The sequence below is a fragment of the Arachis ipaensis genome, chromosome B5 (genome assembly GCF_059453495.1).
Source record: "Arachis ipaensis isolate K30076 ecotype BB chromosome B5, ASM5945349v1, whole genome shotgun sequence".
Taxonomy (NCBI): Eukaryota; Viridiplantae; Streptophyta; class Magnoliopsida; order Fabales; family Fabaceae; genus Arachis; species Arachis ipaensis.
Window position 1 is genome coordinate 148,326,545 of NC_142440.1, and position 23,698 is coordinate 148,350,242.

General features: G+C 31.1%; 3 protein-coding genes across 7 annotated transcripts; 1 reads left to right on the forward strand and 2 right to left on the reverse strand.

Annotated features, from left to right (window-relative positions):
- The first annotated feature begins 12,850 nt into the window (after nt 1-12,850).
- LOC107644385 (rop guanine nucleotide exchange factor 9) lies at nt 12,851-15,750 on the forward strand. Its single transcript, XM_088488255.1, has 8 exons — nt 12,851-12,937; nt 13,031-13,344; nt 13,458-13,574; nt 13,676-13,830; nt 13,994-14,068; nt 14,162-14,437; nt 14,534-14,851; nt 15,042-15,750. The coding sequence occupies exons 2-8, from the start codon at nt 13,080-13,082 to the stop codon at nt 15,450-15,452; spliced, it is 1,617 nt and encodes a 538-aa protein (XP_088344381.1). The 5' UTR covers nt 12,851-12,937; nt 13,031-13,079; the 3' UTR covers nt 15,453-15,750.
- Nucleotides 15,751-15,797: 47 nt separating this feature from the next.
- Nucleotides 15,798-19,277, reverse strand: LOC107644388 (putative protein ABIL5). 4 transcript variants are annotated; one of them, XM_016348229.3, is made up of 8 exons: nt 18,332-19,277; nt 18,158-18,240; nt 17,229-17,376; nt 16,818-16,917; nt 16,632-16,668; nt 16,348-16,505; nt 16,191-16,261; nt 15,798-16,100 (listed from the first exon to the last, which is right to left on the reverse strand). In XM_016348229.3, exons 1-8 carry the CDS (start codon nt 18,422-18,424, stop codon nt 16,014-16,016), a joined length of 777 nt encoding a protein of 258 aa, XP_016203715.1. In that variant the 5' UTR covers nt 18,425-19,277; the 3' UTR covers nt 15,798-16,013. The 4 variants fall into 4 exon arrangements, with proteins under 4 accessions (XP_016203715.1, XP_088344382.1, XP_016203713.2 ...); XM_088488256.1 differs by having other exon boundaries at nt 16,191-16,255; nt 16,348-16,502; nt 18,332-18,568; XM_016348227.3 differs by having other exon boundaries at nt 16,348-16,502; nt 18,332-18,565.
- Nucleotides 19,278-20,237: 960 nt separating this feature from the next.
- On the reverse strand, nt 20,238-21,789 carry LOC107642129 (uncharacterized). 2 transcript variants are annotated; one of them, XR_015883557.1, is made up of 4 exons: nt 21,607-21,774; nt 21,306-21,424; nt 20,499-20,647; nt 20,238-20,398 (listed from the first exon to the last, which is right to left on the reverse strand). XR_015883557.1 is itself a non-coding variant. In XM_016345439.3 (3 exons), the coding sequence occupies exons 1-3, from the start codon at nt 21,741-21,743 to the stop codon at nt 20,628-20,630; spliced, it is 276 nt and encodes a 91-aa protein (XP_016200925.1). In that variant the 5' UTR covers nt 21,744-21,789; the 3' UTR covers nt 20,238-20,627. The 2 variants fall into 2 exon arrangements, 1 of the variants encoding a protein (XP_016200925.1); XM_016345439.3 differs by having other exon boundaries at nt 20,238-20,647; nt 21,607-21,789.
- Nucleotides 21,790-23,698: the final 1,909 nt, after the last annotated feature.

Genomic DNA, 23,698 nt, shown 5'->3' on the forward strand with positions numbered 1-23,698 from the left:
ATTAGATGGATATAATCTAGTATTTTTTAATAATAAATATTTAAATAATATTATATATTAAAATTTGAATATTTAATTTAGCATATAAATATAAAAAAATTAAGAGTACTGTACTCTAGGATAACATTAGGATTCACGTAATAAGTAGTACTAAAGATTTTGAAAGAAGAAAAAAAAAACCATTTATGCCCGCAAACCTTTTCAATTTGTTTAAGAACACCAATTTAGCAAATTCCATAACATAAAACCCTCAATTTTCCTAACTATGATAGACCACTATGATAGACCACTATGCAAGTTTGGATACTTTTATAGTTGACTTGACGTATCTTGCGGTAGGTAATTTTCTTATTAGAAGACACCATCTTCAGACTGAAGGAAAATGTTGTAATCAACAGACGCAAATGCAAATGAAATTGTGAGCTCAGTTGATATTTAAGTACGCAGGAACTTGATATTTTTTATAAATAGCCACTTCTCATGAGTTATCGCCATCGCTAGCTTTTCCTTTCAGGCTTTCGCATTGAGCTCCTTCAAAGACTTCTAATTAGGTCTAACACCTTAAATCAAATATATTTTAAAAAAAAATTTTAAATGAAGTGTCATTTATTGGGAAAAACATCTCTTTTAAGCATTATACAAAATAAAGGAGAGTACATAAAGATACTTAAGCATTATGTATATGTATTTGCAAAAGAAAATTCAAGCATATATAAATTTTATAATAATAATAATAATAATAATTTTTGAAGAATGCTAGGGGCCAGCAATTTTGATATTTTGTAATCATCAATTGACCATCAATAGTATTTTTAATGATGTGAGATTACATCTAATGGTGGGAGATCACTCACTTTTGTTTTGATGATTAAGTGTTAGCCAGAAAACACAAAAATTGCTGGCCCCTAAACTTTTCCTAATAATAATAATACATAAAATATGTATGTACACACTAATTTAAATACTTATATGTAATATAATAATGATAACAATATTAATAACACAAATAAAAAATCCCGTGTAGGATCATATTTTTATGCAGGCACATGCTCAGGTAGAAGCAAGAGAATATTTGTTTTCACAAAAATTTTGATAAAAAAACATAAATATATATAAAATTTAATATTTATCTTTTTGTTATATTATGTTTATCCTAAAATAAATAAATAAATAAATTAAAAAAATAATGATAATTAATTTCATGATACTAGTTAATTAGAAGTTATTTGGAATATGTCTTAAAATATCAATAGTTTATTTAAGTAAGTGTCAAAAATTTAAATTTTATTTTGTATATATAATAATTTATTGGATAATGACAAACTCTTAAATGAAATTCAGATCTACAACAGATTAATTCTTGATTTATTATGCTAGCGTATATTATAAAAAAAAATAAAATATCTATACATAAATTTTACTTTATATATTTTTAATAAAACGGAAAGAGTATGTAAGGATAATAAAATTGTGAAAGAATAATGAAAGAAAAGAAAAAATGAAGAAATTTTATTGATTGTTGATTGATTGAAATTGTAAACTATAAAAGTAAAACTAAATATATATAGAGTATTGACCTATGAAAGATAAAAGCAAATAAAGATAAGATAAGGATAAACAAAGATAACATAATAATAAAGACTAAAATTATAACTGAATTTGTGTATTCTGTTAGGCTGAATTTGTGGGTCGTGAGACTTTTTTATTGTTGTCATGGGCTAAGGTGGAAGAGTGATTTAATACGCTCTCGCAAGCTAGAGGACTAAAGATGTTAAGAACACCAAGCTTATTCAAATTAAGATGGAAGGGTTGAGAAGACAAATGCTTGGTAGTTGCCTAGAAGAGGGAATGGGGAGGAGTTTCATCACTCCAACTTGAGCTTTTTGTCAAACCAAGTGACAATCAACCTCTAAATGTTTGGTCCGTTCATGAAAAATCGGGTTAGCAGCAATATGAAGAGCACTCTGAGTATCACAATATAAAACTGGTGGACGGATAGGAGAGATGCGTAAAAATTGTAATACATTTAGTATCCATTGAAGTTCACAAATTGTGTTAGCAAGTGCACGATATTCTGCTTCAGTGGATAATCGAGTAACGGTGGTTGGTGGTTTGTTTCTTGTCTTCTAAGAGACTAAAGAACTGCCTAAAAAAAATAATAACATGTTAAAGATCGTCGAGTGTCAGGACATCCGGCCCAATCAGAGGCAGATTTAGGGGACCAGCATGGCCCCACTAAATTTTCAAAACTTAAAATACATTAGATATAATGTTTAAAAGTCGTGACAAATATACTTTTTAGTTCAGTGGTTAAAGGGAGGCATTATATACTTCAAAGCATGAATTCAAGTCCCATATCATGCATTTAAAATTTATTTTCTTCTGTTCTTTCAATTATTTTTTTATAATTTTTCTATTTATTATTATATAAAAATACTTTGATTTTTATAATAATTTTTAATTGAATGTAATAAGAAAATATATACATAAAAATAAATTAGATTAAATTTTATTTTGTATAATATTAAAATCAAAATATATTAAGTGAATTATTTATTAATATAAATATATCTTATATATTATATTCATTAATTTATTTTAAATACATATATTAAAAGTATTAGAAAAATAAATTTATATTATTTATGCTATATCTTTTATAATAAGAATAAAATTCAATTTTTTTTATAATTCTTCTATCTATTATTATATAAAAATATTTTAGTTTTTATAATAATTTTTAATTGAATGTAATAAGAAAATATATACATAAAAATAAATTAGATTAAATTTTATTTTTTATAATATTAAAATCAAAATATATCAAGTGAATTATTTATTAATATGAATATATCTTATATATTATATTCATTAATTTATTTTAAATACATATATTAAAAGTATTAAAGAAACAAATTTATATTATTTATGTTATATCTATAAGGTCCCACATCGGTTGGGGAGGGGAATGAAGCATGCCTTATAAAGGTGTGGATACCTCTCCCTAGCGTGACATGTTTTGACGAGTGAGTGTGGGGGGTTTCGACTATCATCCCTATCGTCAAAGGTAAAATCGTGAGGCCTTGTGTGCCAAAGCGGATGATATCGTGCTAGCGGGTGGTCTGAGCTGTTATAGATGGTATCAGAGCCGGAGCCCGGATCGATGTGTCAGCGAGGGCGCGAACAATATCGTGCTAGCGGGTGGTCTGGGCTGTTACAATATCTTTTATAATAAAGATAAAAATTAAAATTTTATGGAAAAACACTTTGATATAAATAATTTTTTTAAAATTAATTTTAGTTTAAAATAATATTAAAATATACAATTTTTTTATTAAAACTTTCCGTTTTAATATGGCACTTTTAATTTTTTTATTTCCGCCCCCTCTTTATAAGATTTCTGGATCCGCCACGGGGCCCAATCAGAGTCACTGAAGTCGAGAAGCTAAATTTCCGATTCTCTTGAAAAAAAAAAAGTCTTTTGCCGAGGCTAGTTTTCAGATATCGTAACACATGCTTGGCAGCTTGAAGATGAGATTTAGTAGGAGATGCCATAAATTGACTTAATTGTTGAGTGGCATACATGATGTTCGGTCGAGTAGTGGTGAGATAAATAAGACGCCCAACCAAACGGCGATATACAAAAGGGTCAGATAGCAGGGGATTTTTGTCTTGATATAGTCTTGTGGTACTATCCATTGGAACAGAGGCAGACTTAGCACCTAATAAACCAGAATCCTCCAAAAGATCAAGAAAATATTTTCTCTGAGATAAGCAAATTTCCTTCACTGATTGAGTAATCTCAATACCCAAAAAATATTTTAATAGACCCAAGTCTTTAATTCAAAAGTATTGGTGCAAAATAGACTTAATGGCAGCAAGTTCAGAAATAGAATTACCAGTGAGAATAATATCGTCAACATAGACTAGAAGGATAGAAATTTGAGCACCAGTAAATTTAGCAAATAAACTATAATCAGATAAGGTCTGCTGATATCCATGAGATAGCAAAAGATGAGAAAGTTTGCCATACCACATACGACTAGATTGTCGTAAACCATACAGTGATTTTAGTAGCTTGCAGCATTGATTCGGTCGAGGAGATGTAAATCTGGGTGGCAGAGTTATATAAACATCCTCAGAAAGATCCCCATGTAAGAAAGCATTATTAATATCCAACTGATGTATGGGCCAATGCTTCATAGAGGCCAATGCCAAAACTAATCTGGTGGTGGCAGGCTTGACAATAGGGGAGAAAGTTTTCAAGAAATCAACACCTTCAGTCTGAATGAATCCTTTTGCCACAAGTCGTGCTTTATATCGATCAACTGGACCATCAGGCTTGCGTTTTATGCGATAGACACATTTACAGCCAACCGGCTTAACGCCTGCAGGACAATCAACAAGACGCCAAGTTTTGTCCAGCTCAAGAGCATCTAACTCATCTTTCATAGCACTACGCCAATTAGAGTGTTGATTGGCGTCCTTAAAAGACGTTGGCTCAATGTCAGAATGTAGAGATAAAGAAACTTTTTATGTGAAGATGAAAGAGAAGAAAAAATACATGACTAAAGATAAAGGATACTTCCACTTTGAGGGAGATTGATTTGTAGAAATGAGAGAGAAATTGCACAAGTAATCAGAGAGATATGCTGGAGGTCGGTGAGGTCGGTTGGAATGACGAGGATGGAGTTGCTCAGGTGGTGAAGAGGGTGACGGGGGATGAGGAGGTGATGGTGGACTGGTGTCTAGTGCGGAAGGAGAGATGGGTGTGTGTGTTGAAAGATATTGGATGGTCATGGGTTCAACTTGGTTAGGAAATGACAGTTAGGAAGAAGGAGAGGTTGTTAGAGAAAATAAAAAATTAAATGGAGTTGGGTCAATGGGTATAGGTGAGGGTTCAACTGGAAGACTAACTAAATCTTGTTTTTGAGAATGTGTGTTTGGTAATGTTGGGATGAGTGTATGGAATTGGACATTTTTTGTGACTAAAGGCAAAATCATTTCATAAAAAAATCACATTTTTAGAAATTTCAATTCTTTTATCTTCTAAAACATAAACAATATATCCTTTAAAATCATGTTGAAATCCAATAAACACAGCCTTTTTGGCTCTTGGATCAAATTTTGATCTGTTTGCCATTAGGGTAGAAACAGAACATAAGCATCCAAAAACTTTAATGTCATGATAATTTGGTGGATGATTCAATAAAATCTCAAATGGTGTTTTAAAATTAATGGCGGATGATGGAACTCTGTTAAGTAAATAAACAGCATGTTTAACAGCATAAGACTAAAAAGATGATGGTAAATTAGATTGAAACATAAGAGCACGAGCTATATGCAAAATATGTTGATGCTTGCGTTCTACCCTTTCATTTTGTTGAGGAGTTTCAACACAACTACATTGATGAATAATGCCCTTTGAAGCATAAAAATCATGTAAAATAAATTCTGGTCTATTATCGGAACGAATAATTTTGACTTTAGAGTTGAAATGTGTTTCAACTAAAGTAATAAAATTTTTTACATGATTTTGTACTTCTCCTTTTGATTTATTAAAATAACCCATGTAAAGCTGCTAAAATCATCAACAATAGTAAAAAAATATTTATGATTATGAATAGAATTTTGTCGAAACGGACCCCAAATATCAAAATGTAATAAATCAAAACTTGCATTGACTTTGTTAAAACTTTGAGAAAATGAAATTTTTTTTTGTTTAGAAAGATGACAAATGTCACAAGTCTCGTCATGATGTATAGAGATAAAAGGAAAATATTTATGTAAATGATTAAATCTTTGTCTAGAAAGGTGTCCTAAACGAAAATGCCATATATTTGAAGGTGTAATGGGTGAAGATTGGATGAAATTTATAGAGTGTGTAGTAGATGATTTTTACCGAAATTGAATTTAAAGACATATAATCCCTCTCTCATTTTTTCCAAATCAATCGTCCCCAAATTGTTGCTCTGTAGAGTGCAAGAAGAAGATGAAAAAGTGAGTTCACATATGAGTGTTCAAGTAATTTTTGAGACGGAGATAATATTAAAGTTGAAATGAGGTAAATAAAAAACATCATGAAGAACCAAGGATTGTGAAAATTGAACAATGCCTTTATAAGAAATAGTAGTTTGAGAACCATTTGGTAAATAAACAATAATAGGAGAAATTTGTCTGTAAGAAATAAACCAAAACAAATTTGATGCAATGTGATCTGTGGCACCAGAATCAATGATCCAAGTATTCAAGAATGAATCTCGATTTAAAAAATTGTTAACAATAGAAAAAGTATTGAAAGAACAAAGATAATGAGTAGTTGGACTTGACAAAAGCTCAAGTGAATTTGAAGGACGAGTTTTTTCATTGGAAGGAAGTGCCATGAAAGAAAAGTGATGAGCTAACGAAAGATCCAAAAGAGGTTCCTCATGAAGTTGCTCGTGTGCCATTTTTCCTTGACTTAGGATAGAGTAGGGAGGTTGATTATTTATAGTGGGAGGGGAGGTTGAAGGGGTTTTAGGATCTGAATTGGGTTGGTTTATCCATGAATGTCAGTAGAGCTCAAGAGGAGCTCTGATATCATAATAAAACGGAAAGAGTACATAAAGAGTATGTAAGGATAATAAAATTGTGAAAGAATAAGGAAAGAAAAAAAAAGATGAAAAAATTTTATTGATTGTTGATTAATTGAAATTGTAAACTATAAAGATAAAATTAAATATATATAGAGTATTGACTTATGAAAGATAAAAGCAAATAAAGATAAGATAAGGATAAATAAAGATAAAATAATAATAATAAAGACTAAAATTATAACTGAATTTGTGTATTCTGAGTTGAATTTGTAGACGGAAAAGTCTACGGGCCAGCAATTTTGTTAAATTCTGGCCAGCATATAACCAGCAAAGAAAAGTGAGCCATTTGATGAAATCTTACACCAATCTCACACCATTAAAACCATCTTAATAGCTATTTGATGACTACAAATCACAAAAATTATTGGCCCCCTAGTATTCTTTTTTGTAGACTGTAAGATTTCTTTATTATTGTTATAGACTAAGACGAAAGGGTGATTTAATAATTTTTGCCCCATTATTAATTTTTTCTAAGTCTCTGTTTTTATGTAATATATTAATAGTAGTAATGATGCAAATCAAATAACTATATAAAATCATAAATTTGCATTATATATCGTGTACATTTGACAATCGCCTCAATAAAACTAAATTAAATTCACTCACATGCTAAAATATATGCGAAAAGAGAAAAGTCTAAAATAAATAATTTAAAATATGAGAATTAATAGAATAATCTGTTAAATATTTCAATGTTATTTATAATTTTTAAGATATGTCAAAAACTAAATACTAAAAACAAATTATTCAAATCTATATTCTAGATTCTGATAAATTTATGATTTAATAAACAGGTTAATTAAACTTATATTTCAAGGCAACTTTAAAATATTTAATTCATATATATAGTCATGTAAGTAAAAAAAATATAAGATTACTATATATATATATATATATATATATATTGCTGGATTTTAAATTTTTTACTATATATCTAAACAAGAAATGATGAAAAAACTATATATAACTTCCCCTTTCTAATAATTGGTAGCACATTAACATATATATTGTGTCCATAAGAGACAAAATTATAGTGTCAACATTTTTTTTTTCTTTGAAGAAAAAAGAAAAACATTTTTCAACAGTGCCAATTAGCAAGTAAAAAATTGGTAAAATACTTATATAAATCAAACCAATGCCAATATTACATAAATCACTTAAATCAAATAACGTTACACGAATCTCAAATCATACTTTTATATAAATCGAATTAAGTTAATTCAAATTATACAATATAATAGTAAATCAAAACACATTGATTCGAATTACATGAAATAATATTGTTTGAAGTATAAATTGAATTGGCTAAATTCGAATTATACACTATAGTACTAAATATGATTCGAATTAATATGAAATAATATAAATCAAATTAATTTTGAATTAGTAAAGGTCAATAATCTGTTACAAGTAGTAAATCGAATCAAACATTGTTCCATATAATTCGAATCATACTTATTTGATTTAGTACTATAGTATATAATTCGAATTTAACCAATTCGATTTATACTTCAAATAATGTTTTCATGTAATTTGAATTAATGTGTTTCGATTTATTACTATATTATATAATTCAAATTAATTTAATTCAATTTATATAGAATTATAATTTAAGACATTGATATAACGTTATTTAGTTTAGATGATTTATGTAATGTTTTACCCTAAAAATTTCGTAACATTTTAAATTCATCGCTGGCAATCTGGCATGAAAGATGCTGAAGGAGAATCCTCAAACATATGGTCCCACTGTAGATTAGAGGGGGAAAAAAAAGGATAAGAAACAAATGCTAGTTGCTGTTGTCATTTGTATTTTTGTGGTCACTTATAAATGTTAGGCTTCATAATGAGACATCTTTTTATCTTGTCCTCTTTTTGTGTTTCATTAGTCCATTAGATATTCCTGTAATAGGTTTATATTGTCTTTATGTGTTGTGTGTGGATATGTCATAATATATAATATAAGATATTAAACTTACTACACCTAGCTAGAGTGAGATTTGAGCATTTGGTATCATGAAGGAAAAAAAAAGTAGTGAGATTTGGCACAGTTCCTTTGGTTGGTTCATTTCAAAAGCAGTAAACCATATGAAAGAAATAATTTAAATCAAGGGTATTAAAATAATGATAGTTAATAGAAGATTAGAAATTTCACTTATGACAATTCACAAACTCAGATCAACATGGTATAAGTAGTGCATGTCATGATTTTTTCAACATTGGCAGTTATATATGTTCGAACGGATTTGCGCTATATTATTTTTAAGTAAAATATAAATGAATATAATATCTCACACCCTAGATATATATGCTCATCATAAGAATTTTTTTATTGCAAATAACGAGTTCCCTGTATCCTAAAGAGATTGACCAGCGACCCAGATAAGATTATAATATCTGTTAAGCTTTTTGCATAATAATAATAATAATAATAATAATAATAATAATAATAATAATAATAATGTCTATTTCATTAACTTTTGAAGCTTAGTTAGCTTTTTGTGTTAAGGTTTCTGTGTACACTTTATTCTGATGATGAGGTTGGACAGAACATATATACAATAAGATTGCCTCAGAGATTTGTAAGAGAAATATTTTAGGTACTATTTGGAGGATGTAAATTTTATTGTAACGTACAATATATATATAATATTTTGTCACCTCAATTATGTGGTAATCAAATATTAATAGCGTTCCAAGAAACACAAAGGACCAACTAGTCTGACCAGTTGGATTGAAAATTGACTAATCGTTGCAGAAAGGTTTTCTATATATATATATATATATATATATATATATTTGGACAAGATTTAAATTCACTTAAATCTTTAATATTTTACAAAAGAAAAATCTAAGATTTTCCTTTACTTTCTTTTTGCCTTTCTGGTGACAATACATAAGTTGTTTTATATACACATAAATGTAATTATCTCATATATGTTCAGTCTTTTTTTTTCCTAAAAAAAGTGTAAATAATTTCTTTATTTTCTAATACGTAAATTATTACAATCTAATAACAAATGTTAGTTTTATTTATTTATTTGACGAAAAATTGCACTTGTAGACTATAATATCATTGAAAATATGAGAGGGTAAAACTGGGAGGACAACGTAAGCCTTTTTGGTAATACTGGGCCACAGGGCTTCATAATTGGGGCTATCAACTTGTTTAGCAGAAATTTAGCCCAAGGTCTTAACTAGACAAAATGGTTTTTGTCACATACTTTTCTCTATTGAAATTTGTTATGTTCTTTTTCGAGTTAAGCTTCAAAGTAGTTCCTAAAGTTGCACTCGAGTCTCAAAGTGATCCCTGAAATTAATAATTTCTCACATTCGACCCCGAAATTGCACTCCGGAACTCATAGTAGTCCCTGAGACATTTCTCATTCATCAGAACCTTAAAACGACGTCATTTTGAACAAAAAAAAAAAAGGTGCAGCATAGACCCCCCAATTCCAACAAAAAAAATGGAAAAAAGAAAAAAAAAATGTAGCGTAGAACCACCCCCTCCCTTCCCAATTCCCAATCTGTTCCATCTCCATCTCCAACCTTCCCCTTCCTCTTCTCCTTCCCCATCCCCATTCCCATCCCCTTATCCTTCCCCTTCCTCTTCCCCTTCCCCATTCCCATCCCCATCCCCAACCTTCTCCTTCCTCTTCTCCTTCCCGTTCTCCTTCCCCATCCCACTCCCATCCCCTTCTCCTTCCCCTTCCTCTTCTGATTAAATGGGTCATGCAACTAGCTTCATTCCAAAGCATCCAACTCCTCTATTTCAGACCAAAAAACTCTTTTAAATTTTTTTACTATTAATTACCACCACTGCAAACAAAAAAGAAATAGCAAATTTAATAACAAAATCCTTGAAATCAATTAAATCCTGAACACTATTCTTTCCACTCTCATCATTGCTCTCACACTCTGTCCGCCGCTCAACCTCCGTTACGCAGCACCAACAACCACCCGACTCTCACTCCTCGTCCTTTTCCATCTTCATCTTCTCATCTAGCAGCGACAACAACAACAACCAGAGCATATATGTGAAAGGGGAAGGAGAAGGTTGGGGGAAGCAGAAGGAGAAGAAAAAGGAGAATGTTGAGAAAGCAGAAGAGGAAGGAGAAGGAGAAGGAGAAGGAGAAGGAGTTGGATATGGGGATGGGGAAGGGGAAAGGGAAGGAAAAGGGGTTAGGGATGGACATGAGGATGGGGATGGGGAAAGAAATAGATTGGGAATGGGGTTTGGGGGAGGGGGGAGGGGGGAGGGGGTGGTTCTACGCTAGGCTTCTTTTTTTTTTCTTTTTTCTTTATTTTTGGTTCGAATTAGGGGTCTACGTTGCACCCTTTTTTTTATTTTTTAATTTTTGGTTAAAACGACGTCGTTTTAAGGTTCTGATGAATGGAAAATGCCTCAAGAACTATTATGAGTCCTGGAGTACAATTTTGGGGACGAATTTGAGAAATTATTAATTTCAAAGATCACTTTAAAGATCAAGTGCAATTTCAGGGACTACTTTATAGCATATCTCGTTATTTTTCACTTGAAATTTGTCAGTTTGGTTAGTAAATAGGAAAAGCATTCTTTCAAGCCCTGTGTGGATATGGCCCATATGATTAAAGCCCAAATCTCAAAGGCTAGAAAAGCCTTTCGGACTACCAAAAACCCCAAAAGACCAATTTTATTTTCAATTAAAAGCCCACAAAAAATTAACCAAACTTAGATTCTGCTTAGCTACTATCCCAAAAAATAAAAAATTCAGAATAGCCATTTGTTTGTGTGTCCCAAAAAATAAAAAAACTTCTAAGTTTTACACTAACCACGCCTCCACAAAATCTCTATTATGAATGATAGAAGAGGAATAATTATTTCAGATAGTTAGCTTTGTTCTCTCTTTGGGCCTTGGCCCCGATGGTTCACCAAAAATATATGTGTCATGTGTGTTCCAAGTGAATAACTAAATAAAACAAACTAAATCTTATAATATTAGATAGATAAAAGAATCAACACTAATAATTGTTTATGTATCAACATAACACCGCACAATATTTAATATATGTATTCCTACGTTTAATTTATTGATTATAATTAAAATCTTGAAAATTTATCATAATTGTAATTTATGATAGAGAAAATATACAGAAGTATAATTTATTATAAAATGTAAAAAATAAATTTGATTTAACAGGATAATATTAAGTAATTTTAAAAACTTAAACTTTGGAGATGAGTGATTTTATGATAAAGACTAAAAATTTTAATTTATAAATAAATATTAATCAGTTTATTTTTCATATACAATTTTTTGTATATAATGATTTCACATAAATATAAAAAAACGACGATTAATAACTTAATAAAATCTAACGAACAAAAAATATGTAAAATATACGTTATTTAAAAACAACTCTTCAAAAAACAAACAAAATTTTGTTATTTATATATAAATTTTTATGTACATATTACATCGAGTATCAAACTAAGAAAAACAAAATTACGAGAGACAACCTGCACTTTGGGGACACGCTAGTAAATATTAAGAGTTTAGGAATTCAAATTTTATTTTGTGTATATAATTACCAATGAAAATTTCTCAAATGTACAATTATATTATATATATAACAAATATTGTTGATGCTTAAAAAGTAAAAAGAAAAAATGTATTTACTATATTAAGCTAATGATATTTTCTCATAGCAGTCCAAAATATTTTTCGTTTTGATGAGATAGCATTTCAAAGTATACAACTCCCTTTTATGTAAAATTATGTCCTAATTAATAATTACTAATAGTTAGTGTCAGGTGTGCACGTAATCGAAGCCACCTAATTAATATTATTATGTACAGTATCAGGGAGTTACAATATCAATAGCTTGTTCTAATTATAGTCCAGCTCAATTTGAGGCTCTCCGCCAATTAATCCAATTCCCAATCCAAATTAACAAAATTATTATGACCCTTAATGTATGCCATTTTTCCGCATTCATTCATTCACTTTATCATATACTTCTTTTTCTTCAATATGTACCATTTAATTTCATTTTTTCAATTTTAGACAGTAAGTATATATCTTTGATAAGAACAAAGCAATTATGGTAGAGAATTAGAGGGAGAAAAAAATGGTTCAGTGATTAAGGGTCTATGGTTTTTAGAGTCAATTATGGTAAAAGCAAAAGGCTAGTATTAACCTCACATTTCATTCATTCATGAAACAAACTCAACAGATTACTTCCCATTTCTTTCAACCATATCAAAAACATGCACACCACATGTTCAATGAAAGTCCATTGTGGTCCCTAGACTCCCCCAGGTAGTTTTGTTTACAACATCTTATTTTGTTTGAAGGTTTCTGTTCTATCTTTCATTGATCAAGTAGTACTTTTGGTGTTGGTGCTATATCAAGAAGAAGAAGCAGGAAAAGGTTTCTTTTGACTTTTTGAATCTAATCAACAATGGTTCGCCATTTCGGTCATTCACACAGCATGCAGAAGTCAAAATCTTTTCATTTCAGGAGGATGTTTGATATCCCAAAGAGCCATATTCATGGCTTATTCGATAGGGATAACGACGAAGATGATGAAAACAATAAGATTTACTCGAGAAGCTACGAGTCAAGAAATACATTCGAAGTTAAGCCAATTGGACGTGTCCTCAATAATGATCAAGCAACAAGTTCAGGTGTTCAAATACCAAAGATTCCTCCCAGGCCCCCAACTGGTATATATAACATTATTACCCTTTACCTTTTATGTCAAGCTTGTTATTGGTTCTAGATTGCAGTTAAATCAATCTAGTATAAAGTTTTCTTTCTTTTTTGTTCTATTGTTCAGAAGCTGACATGATCAAGGATAGGTTTGGTAAGTTACTTTTAGGAGAAGACATGTCAGGTGCAGGAAATGGTGTTTCTTCAGCATTGGCTTTGTCAAATGCCATAACAAATCTAGCTGGTATGTAAAGGACATATATTTTCAGATTGTTACCAATTGGATCTGTTGTCTCATGAAATGTCCATTTTCAATAATCCGGTTGTGGTTTTTATGCTATGCAGCATCTGTTTTCGGAGAAATATCGAAGCTGAAGCCAATGTCTCCAGATAAGAAGGCCAGGTGGCGAAAAGAAATCGAGTGGCTTCTATCGGTGACTGATCACATTGTTGAATTTGCTCCATCACAGCAGTTAGCTAAAAATGGAACAACCATGGAGGTGGGCACCCCCTAAGCCTAACACGACCTCCTCTTTTGTGTAGCTTTAGGACCGGCTATGTTAAGCTTAGTTATAAAGTTTAACTCCGAGTTAACTTATAGTAAAGATTTTATTTTCAGTGGTTCATACTTCATATAAAATAATATGTTATGGCTTCATGTAGATCATGACGACACGACAAAGAGCAGATTTGGTCGTGAACATCCCTGCCTTGCGCAAACTTGATGCAATGCTCATTGTAAGTAGCTAACTATATGATCCTTTTTTCTGCATAACTATTCAAATGGCTTTGTTTCAATCACTTTGAATTAACTACTTAGCAATGGAACAGGATACCTTGGATAACTTTAGAGATCACAATGAATTCTGGTATGTTGATAAAAGCGACGAGAAGGGCGACGATAAAACCAGCAATCAAAGGAAGAATGACAAGTGGTGGCTGCCAACAGTTAAGGTTCCACCAACAGGTTTGTCAGATCTAGCTTTGAAATGGATACAGTGTCAAAAGGACTCTGTTAACCAGGTTCTCAAGGCAGCCATGGCAATAAACGCGCAAGTGCTAGCAGAGATGGCAATCCCTGATAACTATATGGAATCTCTCCCCAAGGTAATGTATAAAATTAGACCAAAAGAGTCTAACTGGCTCATATACTTCGTCAGAACTAAGAATTTCAGTTGATGTTCTGCTTCACTCCTTTCGCAGAATGGCAGAGAAAGCCTTGGTGAATCAGCATACAAGATCATTACTGAGGATTTCTTTGATCCTGGTCAATTCCTCCAAACAATGGACATGTCAACAGAACATAAGGTGCTTGACCTGAAGAATAGGATTGAAGCTTCTATAGTTATATGGAAAAGGAAGATGAACAACAAGGATAGTAGCAAATGGAGTTCAGCAGTGAGCATGGGGAAAAGGGAACTCTTTGAGGAGAGAGCGGAGACGGTATTGCTGCTAATCAAGCAGAACTACCCAGGACTTCCACAATCTCAACTTGATATTTGCAAAATCCAATATAACAAGGTGAAAACAACATTCCACCTAAGCACATATTTGGTTTGCTTCTCAAATTGTTTGTGTTCAGGATTTCGTGAAGAAATAAAAACAAAACTTTTGTAGATGCCACTATTGTAATTAAAACGTATAAACAGAAACTTGGAAATAGAAACTATTTGGGTACTAATGAAGTTTGATTCTTTCCAAATATGTGCAGGATGTGGGACACGCCATTCTAGAAAGCTACTCAAGAGTAATAGAAAGCCTAGCTCACACAGTTATGTCAAGGATTGAGGATGTCTTATATGCTGATTCATTGACACGTAATCCGTCATTGGCAGTGAGTAAAAACAGGAGGTTCTCACCTGTTTCTTCGTCTGCAAGTGGGGAGAGATCCCCAAATGCTGAGGAAGAAGAGGCAGGAACCTCACAACATTCTGACGAGACACCAACGGCATCAATGACTCTCTCAGACTTCATGGGTTGGAGTGCATCCAAGGAAGGGAGTGATCATGTAAAGACTACAGGAGACTTAGATGAAAGCTTAGCAACAACACCAAAGAGAGCATACTATGTGGATAAGCTTGAAAGCTTGACTTCGATGAAAAGTCCTATAGGCCGAGATTGATGTTAATATCAAAGAAGGAGCAAGGTAGAACACAAATAAACAACATTTACAGAGCAGATGTAGACACCCAATATAGAGTCTTATGCTTCTTAAATATCAGGCTTGTACATTATTTCAGTCAGGCTCTTAGGTTTTGAATTTTCTGCACTGCTTGTAAATTCTTTATTCCTTTACTTCTTTAAGGTAGTGGAAGATTTGTGCTGCTTCTGGTGTATATATTTAGTATTTCATAAGATAATTTTGTTCATTTGTCAGAAATATGAAATAAAACTAAAGCAAAACATGAGAATCTAGCAGCTTTCTGGGAAATAATGTTTAGGACTATTTGTTTAAAACTTGTGTTAAGCATAAAAATGTCTTGTTCCTAAGTTCACAAAAGAGTAAGACAATGTTTGAGAAGAGCCTAAACTACATAGTAGCTTTTAGTGTTTGGTTCTTGATTACCACAGATAACATTAAATTGCAACATATGCACATGAGGAAACAATTCCAGAAACAAATGAACAACCAAGAGTGATGAAGACTAGAAGATGAAGCTATACATTGTTAACAGTCTAGTTTTCAAAGGGTTCGTTTAGTACGCCGTAGAAGCCATAAGATGTCACTGCCATGCAACGATCTTCTATGACGTCCAATCTTCGGGGTACCCTACAAACAATCAAGCAATGCACATTAAGAAATCTATGAGAAAGAGAACCTGGTTTAGTATGCTGCTAGAGTGTTGAAGACAAAACTCACTTGGAAATGAAATGTGGGATTTGAAACTTTGGTTAATACTGATAAACCATCGCGAACAGGTACTACTGCAGCTTTAATATGAAAAGAAAGTTACATTAGAACATAAAATTATTTTGAATAAGGTTTATTGGGCATTAAAAGAGCATAAGGTGCTTACCTATGGCCAAATTTTTATGGTCACTAACTGTAGTAGTGGTTGACTTCATATTCTTTGATGAAAGTGGTTTCTGAGTGTACATAAAAAGAGGTAAATCTTCATGTGTCTCCAGTACATGTTTATCTTCCAGTTTTGAAGAAACTTCACTTTCAGGTCTTCTGCATTGAATGAGGGGAAAAAATGTAACAACTATCGAACTAAAGTTTACGTTATTTCACTTTCATAATGAAAATTCTGAGAATCAGAAAACATATGTTCAATTTTATTGAGGAATGAAGAGGTACCTTGATTTTTCACTGCTTGATCTCTCAAGAGTGATTGCTGATCATGGAAAGTAATTAAAAATATAAAATTAGGGGGGGAAAAACAAGATGATGGAACAACAGTGATAATTCAATGTAACTGATTTGCAAAGTTTGTTGTGCCTATCAGGGGAAAAAAAAAATCAATGGATGACATGAAGTATTTACGTGTCGATAAATATCTTGAATGGAATCTTGGCAAGTTCTCCCTCCATTGCATCTTGGTGAGGGCAAGCTTATCAGCATATTGTTCACATGAGAGAAGTCTCTGTCAAAAAGCACCATCTTTAGTAACTGTGTTGAATATTTTAGAATTTTGTTTATTCTTTTATCAATTGAACATTTATACACAAGTTGTGGTACCTACTAATTGCTTATAATGTGGTTAGAAATTCTTCATCATTGAATATAAGTTATGTTACTGCTTAGCAGTCAAATAAACCACAGATTAAGGCATTAAGCAACAAAACAAAAACTACTAACTAAAATAAACAGTTCTAAAATTAATATATCAAACTGGTGTGAGAATATTAGTACTGTTATGCATAATTTGAGCTAAGTGCAAAGTAGAATACTAACCTGTTTGAGGCATTGGATTCTTAACTCAGCATCAGAAAATGCATTTGTTTGAGATATAAGGGCATCAAGATTGGCAGAAACATTTCCAAGATGATCAACTACAGTGACCACTGCCCTGCATATGTATTCTTTTGTGTTCTCCACAACACTGCAAGAATGTAACAAGTTCCAATTTGTCAGTGTCATGTTAACATGTGAAGCAACCAAACAAACTTTCTCATAGAAAAAAAAAACTTAGAAAGTGCATGTACCAAGAAAGATAGAAATTTTTAAATGGGTTACCTGGATAATCCAAATTTAAAAGTGTTTTGCAGCATGTTCTAGATTTATAAGCAAAATATGTGGGATTCAAAAATCCCACAATAAGATATGGTTAATATATTTGTGTTTAGCCTAAAGAGGATAAAATTTTCATTACCCTTCCTCATATAGTCCATTTTCCCTACTAGTTTAGCAAACATGTTAAAGAAAAGAAAAGAAAAGGCTCATTGATTTGTGGGATATTCCAACAGTAACAGAATCTGTGAGTGAGTGGTCCCCTATTATACAAATGCAAAAAAATGTTTGATATATATATATATATATATATATATATATATTTTTCATTTCTTCGTTAACAAAAAAAAAAAAAAAAAAAAAAAAAAACCTTAATATGTATTATTGTCCGTGGCTATACACTATGGTATATGAATCTAAGACCAAGTTTGATCTGATATAGGCGCTGCACTGTGTTAGAAAATTCTCCATCAAAAGAATTATTCATAACAAAAAAAATAAACTTAAAGAAAGAAACAGAAAATCTTGGCATATGCATGAACCTCCACAAGGTGTATGAATTCTCCAGAAGGCTGAATCCAAAGGCAGAGAATAACTCTGACATTGGCATATATATATATAGCAGCATCAGTTACTGAGTTTAGAGGACTCACTCTTTCTTTGATGTGCCTTTCAAGAATGTTGTTTCACAGAAATCTGCAGCATGGTGAAGCTGAGACCTTAGTTCTCTTAACTCCTGCCAAAAAAAAAAAAAATCAACAATGCATGAAACTGTTCCAAGGAGAAAAAACAAAGATTACAAAAACAGCATGTAATCGTAAATAAACCTGAAGAGACTTGTAAAATCCCATGCCTTCTTCTGCCTCAGCCTCAGCCTCATCTTGTTTCTCAAGAGAAAAGGACTTGAAACTCAGCTCCATGCTCTTGTTACTGATATCAGTTGAAGTGTGAACAAGTTCCTTATCTACAAGTCTGTTTTCTGAATGAGACCTGTGGATATATGCATTGGTTTTGTTGCACCTTATAATAAGATGGTGACCGAGAGGTTGAAACAAAACAAAACAAAACAAAACTCATTAAAATGACACTTTGTCTTCACCTCATTACCAATCACTCAAAATATGTTGCAAAATGACAAAATAAGTGAAATAGCAGTTTTCATTTTTAAGTCCCGTGACATTCTGTTCTTCCCTTTTTGTGAGTAGCTTTTTTGTAAATTTAAAAAGGCACGCCAATGATTCTGACACACATGGAATGGCAGAAAGCATTTAAAATATAAGTATGGCAGAAGCACAAAAGAGTGAGATTATCATCTGAAAATTCTTCTGATAGAAGACAAGATATTAGTGGTGTACAATTACTATAGTTATTATGAGATAAGATCATAATCAATAATCAATGGTTACATTAATGCAAAATGAATGGCTAGAAATAAGGGACTAGTTTTGAGTTTCGTTAGTGTTAAACAGCACATGCAATTGCAAAGGTTCATGTGAAAGTTATGCATGTGAATACAAGCTTAATTCCAACGGATGCCTCATAATGAAGAAAGGACAATGTGCTTAAGATTAATATATGGCGTGAAAATATGAAAGAAAAGAAAAGGGGGGAGAAAATAAATTTATACTTGGTTCTCCCACTACATTGACCACTATAGAAAATAGAAACGCATGTTGCTTGGAAATGCAAATTCTTAAAGTACACACAAAGGTTTTAACTTCTAAGGACGTTTAATTTTGTATATTTAGCTACGGGTGCTTCATGCATAGCTTCTCTCTTTTTTTTTGGGTAGTTGAAATTTTTCTACTCTTTTAAAAGGATAAAGTACTAAATTGGTCCTGCGTTTGGACGTAATTTTGTTTTGGTTCTTAAGGTTTAAAATGTCCTATTTGAATCCAAAAAAGTTTTATTTAGTTTTAATGTAGTCCCACCGTGAGGTCAAAGTTAAATAATTAACGAAATGTCCTACATGACAACAATACAAGAACAAGATTGATAATCTGGAGAATAAGTACAAGCTCCAGAAGCACAAAATATTTCAATAGAACTAAGGAGAATGATAAATAAATGTATTGATACATCCACGGTTGATTTTATGTCTTTGAAACTTATACTTATTTTTCAGATTATCAATCTTGTTGTTATGTATATTTTGTTAATTATTTAACTTTGACCTCACAGTATGACTATATTAAAACTAAATGAAACTTTTTTTGGATTCAAATAGAACACTTCAAACTTTAAGGACTAAAACAAGATTACCCAAACGCAAGAACTAATTTAATATTTTACCCCTTTTAAAATGACATTTAAAAGAGTAGTTTTGACTTTTGAATGACTCATGAAATAGGGAACCATGCCAATTGCCAAAGCCATTTTTCTTAGCAATTCAGTTTCTGCCACATGCATAACAAAAATTTTAACACGTTATCCTTTCCTCAAATCACAGATAGAGAACTCAACATGTTGAAACTACTTCATAGATAGAATTGTGCAAGCTTTAACGTAGTTAAGTTAGAAAAATGACTTTTGAAATCACAATGTGGATGAGTAATATCACAAAGTAGAGTGATATTTCTTGTTCCAGGTTATAACATAATAGAATATATGTGTTTAAGTTGATGTACATTTTGCACAAATGAACATTAAGCTTATCTTATACAAGATTATAAGTATACTTGTCATTTTAAAACGAAACATTCAAATATTTACAAAGCAACAAAACCAGAGGTCTTGAAACGATTCATTTAAGCATCCATCTAAGTTTAAGATTGAGCCTGTCAATTAGTTTGATCCAACTGAGTGGCCAGGCGCAAGATTCAATGTTTAATAATGCAATAGAACCCACCAAATTCAGAGTTTTGTTTATATTTAGGCCAATACAAAGCCTTCATCTGCAATAGAGCCCACCAAGGATTCAGCACAGTATATTATCAAATAGTTCATTTTAGAAATACATGAAGATAGACCGAATCAGTCGAAGAAATCACCAACATCAATTTGTCCTGCATTCTCCTCAAAGATAAAGGATGAAGCCTCAAAATTGCAACAAAAGGAAAACATAACATAACCCTAGTCTGTGAGTCACTGTAACCTGTCGATCAACAACCCAGATAGGTAACGTCATAAAGGCATGGAAATACCTGTAAAATTTACAAACAGAAATAGCATAGTAAGTTATATTTGTTAAATTGCCCCCTAATCAGATGAAAGAAAAGCAACTCTAGCTCAATTTATCAGCAATCAAAACAAATTTTCTTGCAGATTTCAAATTGAATATTGTATGGTATAAGATCATACTTAAGCTTGTCAATGGGACAAATCAAATTGAGAGAATACATTCCCAACTCAATCGAATGTCCAATCTCAAAATAACTCGACGCTTTTACAGTTTTACCTCCTCCATTCTTCCACCTTGCCGCTTTGAGAAACACACTCCCAAGTACACTTACTAGCAACTAACTAATATCATAACTAACAAAGTTGGGGGAGAAAGTGTTGCCTTAAGCTAACACACTCCAAAACACAGTTAACAGCAATCCAAATCATCAAAGCATAATTCATATGTGTACCTTTAACATAGCTAGGTTACCAAGTACCAACAGAGAAACTCAACCAGAGATAACAAGTTTTGGATTTTTCCATAGGTGTATGAGAAAAGTATAAAACCCCAATAATTCAAGATAACATACCATAATAAGTGTGCACTAATTAGGTCTATATGCAGCTAAAGGTGCTTTCTACAAAATCAGGTTCAACCTCACATATGAATATGTTAATATGATATGAGACCCAACTCACCTTGAGGAACTAAACACCAAGTCTGAGATTCAATGCACAAACTTGATACTAATCGAGCTGAAGCTACCGCATTATGCAAAGGCATCATCGATCCAATGCTACTCAACTCCACCGGTAACCTGACCAAATCACAAACAGAGCATTACCTCAAATGAAAACCCAGAAAAATTCCGTTAAAAAGGAGCAAAATTTACGTACATGATGCCTTAAAAAAAAAGGCAGTTTTTTTTTTTTTCATATGGGGTAATATAAAAATAAATAAATAAATAAATAAAAGAGAAGCGAGAAAGAGCAGACTCACCGCGAAGTGGTGCGAGTAATGCGTGGTGCAGAGGGAGAAAGTGAAGAGGAAGATGATGGTAACTTGGGGAGCTTAGCATGAGAGAGAAGCTTCAGTCGACATGACAACCTGCACAATACCTTTGAGGTTGTTGCCATCGTTGTTGAAGATCAGCTACAACTATCTCTGCCTGCAACTCCAAACAAAACCTCCAACATCACCTACTGCTATTTGTACTGGGCCTATTCATTTGTGGGCTAGGCCCAAGTTAAAGAAATGTTGACTCCTTACCCAAAAGAAAAAAGAGATGACAGGAAAACTAGAGATAGCGAGTAAATATCTTACCATTAAGCTCTCTCTAACTTGATTTTAAAAGCATCCAAGTAGCAGCCCAAGGCCTGCATCAGATGGCAGATTTAAATGTCTCTTAAAGACAAAAAAAAAATGTCTCTTAAAAAGTTCCAATAGATTTAAATCATAGATAACCAACTTAGGTTGGTCGAGTGGTCAGCTCACTCGTCCGCTTAAGCGAGTGTTGGTCTATTATCTATTCAATGCTTTATTTTTCATTTGGCTGCACCTGTATGAAAAATTTGACTGAGAAATTTGTTTAAAAGTTTTTTACTAAAACAGAAAATAACAATTTGGACTTTTTTTTGTTTAACAAGTATTATCATTTATTTGAAAAAAAAATCTTATATTATAAGCTTTATAAATATATTTTTTTAGTAATTATAGGTATAAATGATTTGTTTGACATAGTGATTAGAAAATAAAAAATAAAAAAATTATATTTAATGATAGATTCGATGGCTCTTTATTCATGACTTGACAAATTATTATAATATATACTTAAAATTTTAATTTTAATATATTAATAGAATAAAATATTTTATATAGTCTTTTAATTATATCCATTTTCTTGGATAACATATTTACATAATTAATATGAAAGAATAAATTATTTTTACTAATGTAAACAATTATATAATTAGAGACACTTATAAATTATTTTACATCAATCATTAAATAAAATACAAGAATACTTATTTTTTTATTTTATCTTATTTTATTTTTAAAATCAAATATAACCTAAAAATATGTGAGTATGATAATGATAAAAAGGATAACTACCAAAATCACACTCGATTTTTTTGATAGACTAACAAAAATAACACTCACTTCTTGGTAATAACAAAATGTACTCAAAATATTTTAAAATAGAATAAAAATACAATATTAAATATACATTTTCAAAAAGTATTTTAGAGATTCAATTTTGATATGATATTTTATAAATATAATTAATAAAATAAAACTATTTTATTTGATAAAATTAGTGATTTTATATCAAGTAAATTTTTTTTTATAATTTTTTTGTCGACGAGGACTAAGATTACTTTTAAAAAATGAAAAAGTTTTAGAGATCAAAATGTATCCTTTTTCATGTATTCTAAAAATAGTTACCCAAATATTATTACAAAATTTTAAATCAAATGCATAATAAATTTTTTAAATACAAAAATCACTTATTGCTCATAAAAAAATTAATTTTTTTATCTTTTATAATATTTTATAACGTTTTAAAGATATTTTGTTGTTATAAAATATAAACATTATTTTTGTCAGTGCTTAAAGAATAAGTACAATTTTAATAATTTACACAAAAATAGTATACAAGTTTTATTCTATGTAGAATATGTTAGTCATCCTTGTCAATCACCACAGCTATTGTCAATTAATAATTCAATCATCACAGTCAGTGTCAATCTCTCTATTGAGTTCTCATTCTCTACACTCACCCTTCTCAACCTAAGTTAAGGGTGTTGAAAAATATATGAAAAATTATTCAGTTTGATTCTTGAATTTATATTTAAGTTTTAATTTAGTATTTCAAATTTTAATTATCTTAATTTAGTCTATAAACTTTTGAATTGATTCTGTAATGAAAATCACAACAAACTAACATTATTAAAATTTTTAACAAAATATCTACAACGGTCAAAAAATAAATTTATAATTCTTGAAATTCTATATTAATTATCTATTTTGTTAGATAGAATAAATACCTATAATTGGAGTACGAAAAAGAGAGTATTTATGTGGAGAGAAT